We start from the raw sequence: 13,103 nt of genomic DNA, 5'->3' as shown, positions 1-13,103 counted from the left end.
CTACCAGAGAGATGAAAAGATTATTATATAAGTATCTACCTTATAAGGTTATAATGAGGCATAAATACAATAATATGTCAATTTATTACAATGATTGTCACATAGTAATTTATTCAGGCAATTACTGAATTTCTTTTCTGTGCCAGGCAAAGTTCTGGGCACTGTGAGTATAGCAATGAGTAAACAAAGTATCTGTCTTATAATCTAGCCTAGTAGTAGAAATTATAGTATTAATAGTGGTGGCTGTGCTCGCTTCGGCAGCACATATACTAAAGTTGGAACGATACAGAGAAGATTAGCATGGCCCCTGCGCAAGGATGACATGCAAATTCATGAAGCGTTCCATATTTTTTAAAAAGAAAAATAAAAAAAAAGAAAAGAAAAAAAAAATAGTGGTGGCAGCGGTTAAGATTAATTTAATGCTTTTTCTGAACTAAGCATTCTTCCAGGTGCTCAGATACTCACAACAACTCTGTGAGACTGTTATATCCTCCTTTTATAGAAGCAAAAACCGAGGGACTGCAAAGTCTGATAGCTTGCCCAAGCTCAAAGGGTAAATAAATAGTCAAAGCAGAATTTAAACCTAGGATGTCTGACTCCATGCTCTTATTTACATAATCAGGCTTGGTAAATGTAGCTTTTATTGGCAGTATTCATATCATATAAGAATGTCAGGCACAGGGGAACGTGGTCAAACTTAGAGTGTTTGAAATGTAAATCCAGTACTTTTTAATAGAGCTAGACTTTTACGGTATTTGGTCACCACTATGCTCAGAAGCTCAGTCGTGTCCAACTCTTTGCAACCCCATGGACTGTAGCCCACCAGGCTCCTCTGTCCATGGGATTGTCCAGACAAGAATACTGGAGTGCATTGCCATTTCGTTCTCCAGGGTGACTTCCCTACCCAAGGATCGAATCTGGGCCTCGTGCTTTGCAGGCAGATTCTCTACCACCTAGCCACCAGGGAAGCCCAGTATATCTTAGTACCAAAACAGATGGTTTGATTATCTTCTGAAAGCTGAAGCACAGCTGTTTCTCTCCTCCTCCGTTGTTATCTTGAATGCCTTAGGGGTTCTTCCTGCTGCTCTCTGATAATTCTGGTTCACAGCAGAGTCAGGCTACTTCACACAACAGTCAGGAGAGCACTTGTCTAGTGACCTCTGAGACTAGTGACTCGTTCATAACTTTCAAGACTGAGGAAAGTAGCTGTGCCCTGCCCTCCTTGTAGAAACTGCCTAGTAATCTGTCTTTATGGGATTCTCTGACCTAATTTCTTTATGAATTCTGAAAAATCATATAGTATCATTCATAGGAATATTCTTGCAGTGATGAATATGTAAAATGGTACAACCATTTTGGAAAGCAGTTTGCCAATTTCTTAAAAATTTAAACATATCTACTGTGTGATCCAGCCATTCCTCTTCTTTGTTTCCTCAGAAGAAAATAAAGCATATTTCAGACACAAAAACTTGTCCAGGAATTTTTTTTACATCTTTCTTCGTAACTACCAAAATCAGAAACCACTCAAATGACCAAGAACTTTTGAATGAATAACCATTTGTATAAGCAGCCTATGGAAAAACCCTAATGAACTTTTAGGCCAACCCAATAATATATTCAAACAGTAGAATATTACTCAGCAATAAAAATGAATAGACTGTTGATACATGCAACAACAAAATTAAAATAAACTCAAAATAGGTATGCTGAATTAAAGAATCCAGACAAAAAGAATTCATATTGTATTATTCAGTTTATAAAAAATTGTACAAAAATGCAAGTTTGTCTGTAAGTGACAAAGCAGATCATTGGTTGACTGAGGACAGAGGGCGTGAGAGCGAATAAACTGTTTGTTTCTTACTATTGCAATATGATTCCTTTGAATGAGCGGTTCAATTTTGGTACCCTGTTTAATTATTTTTCCTGGCAGTTTAATAAAGTATCTCCCAGAAATAATGAATCTAATTTTTTAAAATATGTACATTTTTAACCATAAAGGAAACAATCTCATTTATAATATATGTATTGAATTTTTGTGCTGAGGGCTAAGAGTTAAAATCAACATTTGGTTTAGAAACATAGTCTCCAGTTGTATCTGTACTTATTTCCCTGTGTTAAATCCATAGTCTTTGTGAAATGAGATAAAGGATCTGCTATCTTTCTGGTGACTGTACTTTAGCACCTATGATTTCTCTCCCATTTAGTTGGGAAAATCTATTTTCAGTTTCAAATACTAGAAACATTTACACCAAACTGAGCTTTTATACCAGCTTTTTTTTTTTTTTTTTTTTTTTTTTTAAGAAAAATAGTTGACTTTGTCCTTGGGCTAAACCCTCCTCTAACATTTGATCCCATCTAGTTGATTTTAAATCACATGGTATTATGACCTCTCAGTATATTAGTAAAAGTAAACATGCATAGAAATTGTGGGTCTTCTTTCACTATTGTCCCTAATGTGGTTCTGAGTGGCTCATCTTTTTCTTTCTGTTCTTCCTTCAGGCCCTCACATTGTGGAGCCTTGTGGCAAACCTTCACTCACACCTAAAAACTCATTCTCCAAGGTAAGTGAAAGACCACCTTCTTTAGATACATGTATTGATTTTAGATACATGTACTTAGTAAGCAGATTTTATTTTCTTGGGCCCCCAAATCACTGCAGATGGTGACCGCAGCCATGAAATTAAAAGACACTTGCTCCTTGGAAAGAAAGCTAGACAAACCTAGACAGTGTGTTAAAAAGCAGAGACATCACTTAGCTGACAAAGGTCCGTGTTGTCAAAGCTGTGGTTATTCCAGTAATTGTCTATGGATGTTAGAAAGTGAAAGTCGCTCAATCGTGTCCAACTCTTTGCAACCCCATGGACTGTACAGTCCATGGAATTTTCCAGGCCAGAATACTGGAGTGGGTAGCCTTTCCCTTCTCCAGGGGATCTTCCTAACCCAGGGATCGAACCCAGGTCTCCTGCATTACAGGCAGATTCTTTACCAGCTGAGCTACAAGGGAAGCCTGTGGATGTGACAGTTGTATCGTATAGAAGGCTGAACACCAAAGAATTAATGATTTCAAATTGTGGTGCTAGAGAAGACTCTTGAGAGTCTCTTGGAATGCAAGGAGATCAAACCAGTCAATCCTAAAGGAAACAACCCTGAATATTCATTAGAAGGACTGATGCTGAAGCTCCAATACTTTGGCCACCTGATGTGAAGAGCCAACTCATTGGAAAAGACCCTGATGCTGGGAAAGATTGAGGGCAGGAGGAAAAGGGGGCAGGAGAAGATGAGATAGATAGCATTACCAATTCAATGGACATGAACTTGGAAACTCCAGAAGATAGTGAAGAACAGGGAAGCCTGGCGTGCTGCAGTCCTTGTGGTCACAAAGAGTCAGACATGACTTAGCGACTGAACAACAACAATAGGATTTAGTAAGTAACTCACACAGTGGAAACCCACACACAAGTAATCCTTCATCATCAGGCACACATTCAGCTCTTAAATAGGCTAATTACTTATATATAGCTTTAGTGCTGGGATTTTTTTATTAATGTGCACAATTCTTTTGGTTGTCTCCTAGATATCCAGAAGAGAAGAATGTAGTTAACAGTGGGTTAACGTTGACCAGCAGTTACTCTCAAATGACAAATCTCTGCTACTAATGAGGCAAAACTTGCTTTTTGAAAGACATAGAAAATGCTTCACTACATAATAAAATGAAAGAACCTAAATCATTTAAGATTAGGATAGAGAAATCTGGAGGTGATTTAACAAAATGTTTTAATATGTAATTAAATTCCACTTTCCAGCTCTTTATTTAAGGCTACATGTATGCCCATTTGTCTGGTTAACATTTCTTTTGACTTTCTGGCATGTAATGTATGGGACTTCCTGGGTGGTGTGGTAAAGAATCCACCTGCTCTTGCAGGAGATGCAAGAGATGTGGATTCAAACCCTGGGTAGGGAAGATCCTCTGGAGTAGGAAATGGCAACCTGCTTCAGTATTCTTGCCTGGGAACTTCCATGTACAGAAGAACCTGGCAGGCTATAGTCCATGGGGTCACAAAGGGTCAAGACATGACTAAGCAGGCACGCACTCGTGTAATGTACACAGCTCACAGCTGCATCCTTTTTTTGTGGAATTGTTTTATCTCAGACACATCTGGTACAGTCTCTTCTGAACCTCAGTACTTGAATGTTTTTCCTTGTAAAATCCAGACCTGAGGCATTTCCCTCCTAGTAATCTGAAAATCTTATCAGTTCGACAAGATTTCTGGCAGTGAGCTGGGTTTTGTGCAGGAAGAGAAAATGAATTTACTGACCAGAAGCCCCAAATTCCATGCCTTTCATCTCACTATGTTGTCTCGAACTTATGACATGGTTTAGCTTGTCATATGATTAGGACACAAAAGTAAAACTTTCTTAGTGTCTGTATATTGGTAGATTAAGACATGACTACACATTATGTTCTGTTTATTCAGAAGGTCTCCAATTTCACATAGCTGAAGCAACTGAATTTCCACGTATTTCTAGTGTTAATCATGCCGTGTAGTGCTTATTTTCTTTGTAAATATCACCATGTTGTTGAAAGGGAGAAAGGGTAGAGTTTGTTTAAATTAACATAAAACTCTAGAAATTAGAACTTTTGTTATTTGTGATTGCAGACATTCTTGTTGGAATTAAAATCTTCCAGGAAGGCTCCCAAACAATATTCTGTCCTTGCATACTAACATTTGTACTGTGAATTTCTTATGTGGAACAGAGTTTTACAATCCAATGAAATTTTTGACTTTATGTAACCACTATTTGAGGCTTCTCATATGGCTCAGTAGTAAAGAATCTGCCTGCCAAGCAGGAGATGAGGGTTCAGTGCCTGGATTGGGAAAATCCCCTGGAGGAAGAAATGGCAACCCACTCCAGTATTCTTGCCTGACTAAGGCAAGAATCCAGCTGACTAAGGAACCTACCAGGCTACTGTCCATGGGGTTGCCAAGAGTCCAGCACATCTGGGTGACTAAAGAACAACAGCAGCAACCACTATTTTTAGGAATAACTTTATCCTTGCATCTACTATCCTTTTCATTTTAATTTAAAAGGTAAAATCTTTAGAGCAAACCACCTTTTATTTGTATAAATTATTTTCATTTATTCAAATTACTTAATTTTGCATTTTTTCCCCTAATCATCTTTCTTTCTTATAGGTTGCATGCCATGAAGTGCTTCACAATTAACCATCAAATTTAAAAAGTTACATTCCATTTAATAATTACTTTATAGTTACAAATCCGTTGCTCTTTTCCTGGAGCCAAGATGAGATTTAGATTAGATTTGAAAATCTTTACAGCCAACAGTTGATCAAGTCACTAAATCGAAGACTGTGTCCATGAAACAACTTCACAGATACTTAAAAGATTGACTTTTTTTTCCATTTCCCTCAACTTCTAAGTTTAGTAGTACTATTAACTTTTTTTTTTTTTTTTTTACTATTTAACTTTTCTGAAAAATTCTATGGAAGATAAGTCCCATAAAATATGCTTTAAAAAGAGATTTCTGTAGTCAAGTAAGTTTAGGAAATAGTATACAATGCATTTATCTTTTGACAACTCACAGTTTATATTAGTAAGCATTATGAGAATTCGTGAAATAAAAATGTTGATTTAATGTTGTTTAATCTAGTGTTTCTAGACATATTTGATGATGGAAAGGCCCATCCCCTTTGCATGTATCATTGCATTGGTATTTCCTAGAAGCACTGATGCAATGTGGGGAGATAGAAGAAGGATTTTCTACTGAGAAAGACGGGAAGAAGGACATGGAGGGGCAATGTGCAGTCTCTACCTAATCCTGGAAGTTAGTAAAATAGTAAACTAATGATTGCTTTGTTTTTTTTTTATACTTTAGGTTAATGGAGAAGAAATCATTGAAATTTTGTACCCTGAAGGAAAATGTTCTACTTATCAGACAAAGGAATCAGCAAACCTGATTCTGTACAAAGGTAGTTTTCCAAATCAGCCACCCAATTACTCTAAATGCCCTAATAATTTAAGTGTTAAAGAAATATTGGTAGCCTTTCTTATTTGCCTTACATGCTCCTGTATTTTACAAGGAAAGATTGTTGTTCAAAGAAATAAAAAAATAGCATAAAATTAATATTATTAGCTATACTACTGTACAAATTTCCAGTATTCATTCTCACCTCTAAGATTAAAGCAATTTTTAATTGCTTGAAGAGAGAGCAGCTTTATTTGATAATGCTTCTTTGAAGCAGCAATTCACAAGCTACCTAATAACTGAGAAATTTTTTCTTAAAGATGTTTGGGCTGCCCTATTATTATATATTATGTATCCATAATCTTTGTAACTTCTTTAGTTGAACTTCTTTAGTTTCTTTTATAAATTAATAATTTAGGACTAGTTTAGGGAAATAAAACATTAACTTATTAATATTTCATGAAAAGGTATATCACACACATTGATTTTGGTTTATTCAGTTGCATTTTTGTGGCCTTTTGTCTTAAGAGTCAGAATAGTTCTAGAAGTAAAAAATGCTTTCCCTGTCATTGCTGCTTTTTCAGAGTAAATGCTTAAAATATGAAGTACCTGGCATGTTATATGTGCCACATGGTCTCTTTCTCCTATCAGTATTTTTTAAAGTAAAACCCCATGTTGATTACTGTTTTTCAAGAATCTGATGGACAAGAAGATGAGAACTATGATGATCCCCAAGAAGCTGAAGTTATCCAGTCTTTACTGGATGTTGTGGATGAGGAAGCTCAGAATCTTTTAAACCAAAATAACGCAGCAGGAGATGCCTATGTTCCAGGTAGATGAACCAGAATGAATAAGTTGGTACCCTAAAGGATACCGTGAAGCCTCTACAGAGCATTTTAATTCCTCTTGGCCCATTTCTCTTGCCCAGGTGCATTGAAAGCCAATGGGAAGTTATCTGAAGAGAGAGCAGAAGATACATACTGTGATGGTTCCCCTTTACCTGAAGATTTTACAGAGGTAAGGATAATACCTAGGTAGACACTCTGTTATGCTGTATCTTGTTAGAATTCTCTGATAAGGTCTTACCTCTCCCAGCCTACCAGTTTCCCTTCTAAATATTAGAGATAATATCCTGATGGCTGGTTACCTTAGTAACCTCAATCAGAGTTAGAACTGATATCTTTTACTCATTTTGCAGAAAGAACTTACCTTTAAATCATTTAACCTCTTTTGGTGAAGGTTTCCATTCAGGAAAAAAGTGCCCGAAAATCTTGATTTTTTTTTTTTTTTTGGTATCTTTATTATTGTTGCACCAAATAAAAGTTGGTAATTCCAAGACCCCATTCCAGTTAATACCTAACCTATATAGAAAATTTGATTTTTATCCTTGAATGCTTGTTTTCTTCTGTCTTTCTTGAATTCTTGGTCTTAATTATCATGAAAACATATTTTTTCAGTTATTCATGGCTTTTGCTGTGATTGGCCTGCAATTTCAGTTGAAACATGTTTTAATAGATTTGGGCTGCTGGCTCATTCATAATACATTAGATTAGTTTGATCCAAACTAATAAAAATAAGCTGTCCAAGAATTAGTGTTCAACATATATAAATTTGTTAAAATTTTTAAGAAAATAAAACTCAAAAGTTGGAATCATCTTAAATTCATTTTCTTGTTGCATTTGAGAATCATCCTATGCCAAACAATTACATTTAGAATGAATAAACAACAGGGTCCTAATGTGTAGGACAGGGAATTGTTTTCAATATCCTGTAACCATACTGGAAAAGAATATTTAAAAAAAGAATGTTTCAAACAAAAGGTCATCCCATTCCAGAGAATGTATTACTATTCAAATTTCCTTAAGCCAAAAGAAGAAAAAGAGAAAGAAACAATGTTCAAAATGTAATGATAAACTTAAGACTAAGGCTTCATATCTTCTAGGATATTGAGCTAAGAAAAAAGCATGAAATAGTGGATAAATAATATGTTGTTCAGTCTCTCAGTTGTGTCTGACTCTTTGCAACCCCATGGACTGCAGCATGATAGGCTTTCCTGTCCTTCACCATCTCCCAGAGCTTGCTCAAATGTCCATTGAGTGGATGATGCCATCCAACCATCTCATCCTATGTTACCCCCTTCTCCTTCTGCCCTCAATCTTTCCCAGCCTCAAGGTCTTTTCCAATGAGTTGGCTCTTCACATCGGGTGGCCAGAGTATTGGAGCTTCAGCATCAGTCCTTCCAATGAATATTCAGGGTTGATTTCCTTTAGGATTGGCTGGTTTGATCTCCTTGCAGTCCAAGGGACTCTCAATAGTCTTCTCCAGCACCACAATTTGAAAGCATCAGTTCTTCAGTGCTTAGCCTTCTTTGTGGTCCAACTCTCACATCCATACATGACTACTGGAAAAACCATAGCTTTGACCATACGGACCTTTGTTGGCAAAGTGATGTCTCTGCTTTTTAATATGCTGCCTAGGTTTGTGATAGCTTTTCTTCCAAGGTGCAAGTGTCTTTTAATTTCATGGCTGCAGTCACCATCTACAGTGATTGTGGAGCCCAAGAAAATAAAGTCTTTCATGGTTGCAGTTGTCTCCCCATCTGTTTGCCATGAAGTAATGGAACTGGATGCCATGACCTTCGTTTTTTGAATGTTAAGTTTTAAGCCAGCTTTTTCACTCTCCTCTTTCACTTTCATCAAGAGGCTCTTTAGTTCCTCTTCTCTTTCTGCCATAAGGATGGTGTCACCTGCATCTGAGGTTATTGCTACTTCTCCCGGCAATCTTGATTCCAGCTTGTGCTTCACCCATCCTGGCATTTCACATGATGTACTCTGCATAAAAGTTAAATAAGCAGGGTGACAGTATACTGCCTTGACATACTCTTTTCCCAATTTGGAACCAGTCCATTGTTCCATGCCCAATTCTAACTTGCTTCTTGACCTGCATACAGATTTCTCAGAAGGCAGGTCAGGTGGCCTGGTATTCCTGTCTCTTGAAGAATTTTCCAGTTTGTTGTGATCCATACAGTCAAAGGCTTTAGCATAGTCAAAATAATACGTAAGTCTGCTCAAATTAGGCATCATTTTATCTATATGAATCTGATCTTGCTCATTGTTTGAGGATAATTTCCCTCACAGGTCTTCTTAATCTTCCTAATGAGCACCTTCAAAATTGTCAAAACCAAGCTGCTTTGGATTCTTATCATGCATGTACCCACACACAGTCTCATAGACACTTGATTATTTTCATGAAAAACTTACAAATAATTAATGTGTGTAAATAAAAGGAAGCATTTATCTGTTTGGTATGTATTTCCTAACCTTAAAAAAATGGCTACACAAATATTGAATAGCTTACAATATATCATGCTGTAGTGTTTTTTACGTAAGATGCTGTTCTTTTGTACTATCAAAAGATTAATAATTACAGCAATAAGCTCTTTGTAAAAGGTTTTCTGAATATTTTAAATCATACTGACTTTAATCATATTTTATTAATAATGCTATTTAAAATACGCCTTGCAATGTATGTTCTGAAGTCTCTTAACTAAGGCCATAATGACATATCTCTCTAGACAGAATATTAAAAAGCAGAGACACTACTTTACTGACAAAGCTCCTGTAGTCAGTTATGGTTTTTATGGTTTTTCCAGTAGTCATGTATGGATGTGAGAGTTGGGCCATAAAGAAGGCTGAAGACTGAAGATGTTTTCAAATTGTGGTGCTAGAGAAGATTCTTAAGAGTCCCTTCGACTGCAGGGAGATCAAACCAGTCAATTCCAAAAGAAGTCAACCCTGAACATTCATTGGAAGGACTGATGGTGAAGCTCCAATACTTTGGCCACCTGTTGCAAAGAGATGATTCATTGGAACAGACCCTGATGCTGGGAAACATTGAGGGCAGGAGGAGAAGGGGGCAACAGAGGATGAGATGGTTGGATGGCATTACTGAATCAATGGCCTTGAGTTTGAGCAAACTCTGGGAAATAGTGAAGGACAGGGGAGCCTGGCATATTGCAGTCTATGGGGTCACAAAGAGTCGAACACCAGTTACTGACAGAACAAAAACAACCCTTGACTACAGTAGTCTCTCCCTGTCCCCCATCCACAGTTCCACTTTCAGAGGTTTCAGTTACCCACAGGCAACCTCAGTTAGAAAATGTTAAATGGAAAATTCCAGAAATAAGCAACTCATAAATTTTAAACTGCACGCCGTTTTAAGTAGTGAGATGAAATTTTGCACATTCTTGCTCCAACCCACCCAGAACACAAATCATCACTTTGCCCATAAGTCAGTTAGTAGCCATCTCAGTTATTTAATGGCCTTGAAGTGCCAGAGTAGTGATGCTGGCAGTTTGAATTCACCAAAAAGAAATCATAAGTGCTTCCTTTAAGATGAAAGTTCTCTCTTCATAAAGGAAGAAAAAAATCATATGCCAAGGTTAGTTCTATAGTACAGACAAATCTGTGAAATTGTGAAGAAGGAAAAAGAAATTTGTGCTAGTTCTGTTCTTGCACTTCAGACTGCAAATGTTATGGCGACAGTGCATGAAAAGTGCTTAGTTAAGATGGAAAAGGCATTCAGTTTGTGAGTGAAAGACGTGAACAGAAGACAGTGTTGAGTACTGTCTGCAGTTTCCGTCATTCACTGGAGTCTTTGGAACAAATCCCGCTCAGATGAGGTGGGGATTACTGCAACTCTTAGTAAAATACTTCAGGCCAGCGTCTGTCTTATTTATGAAAGAAGGAATGAATGCCAGTCATAAGCGTCACTGTAAATTATCATCTAATGTTTCAAAACTCTTCACTTCAGCTGTGGCTGAACTTGTTGGATTATTTGGGGGATAGAAGGGTTAGAAGGGATGTCAGGGCTTCTGTCAGTTTTTGCTTGTACAGTCTAGCGGTCAGCTTGGGTACACATGCAGGTGGCTCGGGGTAAAGAATCCGCCTGCCAGTGCAGGAGACGCAGGTTTAACCCCTGGGTCAGGAAGATTCCCTGGAGGAGGAAATGCCAGCCTACTCTAGTGTTCTTGCCGAGATAATCCCATGGACAGAGGAGCCTGGAGGGCTACAGTCCACGGGGTCGCTCAGTCAGACACGACTGAACAGGCACACATGCACACACAAACATACATAGGTGAACTTTGCAAAATTAGTGAGAAATCGGTTAATACAAGTATCAATATAGTGTATGTCAAATTGGGCTTTATCTAGTTATTTTAATGTTGATAATAACACTTTACTCTTACAAGACTTTATACTTTGCAAAATGATTGCACACATGGTAGATTCCTAGATCAGGATTATAGTAAGGAATAAGAAATCCAAATGACTTTATTTGGAAATACAAGTTTTAGACCAGACTAAAATTTTCAACTCTTAAAAACAGGTAAGATCTAAGAAGCTTTGTTTTTTTTAGTTGTCAGTGGATTTAAAACAACCTACTCTTTTTTTCCTCCATAGAAGTTCTGTGTTTCCCTGAGATCAATTGAAAGTGATATCAGAGTAACTTTATTATAGATACTTTTTAACTCTACAATGTCTATATAACTAACAGGGCAAATAAACATGCAACTACAAGTTGTGATACAGTCTATGAAGTTTAAAAAAGGAAGTGCTTGATAAGAGAGTAACCGAGGAGAACTATGTTTAGCCTGGGTGGTAGGAAACATCCTCAGAAGATAAAGACACATTAGTAAGGAAAAAGTAAAAAAAGATGAGTGATTTTGAAGAGCTGAAGAAAGGCCCATCAGCTTAAAGTCTAGTTAGGGAAGGCGAGAGTAAAACCAGATGGAATGTAGAGGTAGACAGAAGTCAGATAATTCAGTCTTGAAATGAAAGGAATTTCCCGTTTAAGATAATTTGTTCTGATGAAGATTGAGATGTAAGATTAACCATGTAAAAATGCCACTTGGCATCTTCTTCTGAGTGTAGCAAAATGCTTCTTCAAGACTTGGGTCTCTGGGACTCCGCTATGAACTAATTGTGTTCCCTAGAGAGATACCCCTTACTTTAAAACTAAAAGGGCGAATGTGGTATCACTTATGTGTGCAATCTGAAGTATGATACAAGTGAACTTACTTACAAAATAGAAACAAACTCACAGATTAAGAAAACAAATTTATGGTTACCAGAGGAGAAAGGGGTTGAGAGTTGGGATTACTTAAAGATGGACAGATACTGACTTTTATATATAGAATATATAACAACAAAGACCTACTATATAGCACAAGGAACTATATTCAGTATCATGTAATAAACTATAATGGAAAATAATTTGTAAAAGTGTAGTTTTGTATGTGTTTATAGATATATATATACTTTGATATGTATATAACTGAATCACTTTGTTATACACCAAAAACTAACACAACATTGTAAATCAACTGAACTTCAATTTAAAAAATATTTTTAAATAAATAAATGGGCAAGGTAATTTAACACATTGGAAATTTTAGACTTTAAATTGTTGTTCAGTTGCTAAGTTGTGTCTAACTCTGAAGCTGCATAGACTGCAGCATGCCAGGCTCCTCTGTCCTCCACTGTCTCCCAGAGTTTGCTCAAACTCATGTCCATTTAGTTAGTGATGCTATCCAACGATCTCATCCTCTGTCATCCCCTTCTCGTCCTGCCTTCAATCTTTGCCAGCATCAGGGTGTTTTCCAGTGAGTCGGCTCTTCGCGTCAAGTGGCCAAAGTATTGGAGCTTCAACTTCAGCATCAGTCCTTCTAATGTATATTCAGGGTTGATTTCCTTTAAGATTGACTAGTTTGATCTCCTTGCAGTCCAAAGGACTCTCAAGAATCTTCTCCAGCACCACAATTTGAAAGCATCAGTTCTTCGGCACTTTGCTTTCTTTATGGTCCAACTCTTACATCCGTACATGACTGCTGGAAAAAACATAGCTTTGACTATATAGACCTTTGTCGGCGAAGTGATGTCCCTGCTTTTTAATATGCTGCCTAGGTTTGTCATAGCTTTCCTCCCATGGAGCAAGCATCTTTTAATTTCATGGCTGCAGTCACCATCTACAGTGATTTTAGAGCCCAAGAAAATAAAGTCTGTCACTGTTTCCACTCTTTCCCATTCTATTTGCCATGAAGTGAACTCTTAGAGTGT

At 37.1% G+C, this 13,103-nt stretch overlaps 1 protein-coding gene and 1 non-coding gene across 11 annotated transcripts in view; both read left to right on the top strand.

Annotated features, from left to right (window-relative positions):
• The window catches only part of PTPN13 (protein tyrosine phosphatase non-receptor type 13), a 218,767-nt gene that overhangs the window by 190,090 nt on the left and 15,574 nt on the right, over window positions 1–13,103 (top strand). For all 10 annotated transcript variants that reach the window (XM_070458176.1, XM_070458174.1, XM_070458177.1 and 7 more), the window contains 4 exons: window positions 2,500–2,561; window positions 5,896–5,989; window positions 6,680–6,817; window positions 6,914–7,002. In XM_070458176.1, coding sequence (XP_070314277.1) covers window positions 2,500–2,561; window positions 5,896–5,989; window positions 6,680–6,817; window positions 6,914–7,002 — 383 coding nt within the window. The remainder of the gene's footprint in view (window positions 1–2,499; window positions 2,562–5,895; window positions 5,990–6,679; window positions 6,818–6,913; window positions 7,003–13,103) is intronic.
• On the top strand, window positions 246–352 carry LOC139032075 (U6 spliceosomal RNA). Its single transcript, XR_011484624.1, has one exon. It is a non-coding gene; the product is annotated as a U6 spliceosomal RNA (small nuclear RNA).

The sequence above is a fragment of the Odocoileus virginianus genome, chromosome 29 (genome assembly GCF_023699985.2).
Source record: "Odocoileus virginianus isolate 20LAN1187 ecotype Illinois chromosome 29, Ovbor_1.2, whole genome shotgun sequence".
NCBI classification, from domain to species: Eukaryota; Metazoa; Chordata; class Mammalia; order Artiodactyla; family Cervidae; genus Odocoileus; species Odocoileus virginianus.
The sequence above is the reverse complement of the archived record's forward strand: the minus strand, read 5'-3'. Positions and strand labels throughout refer to the sequence as shown.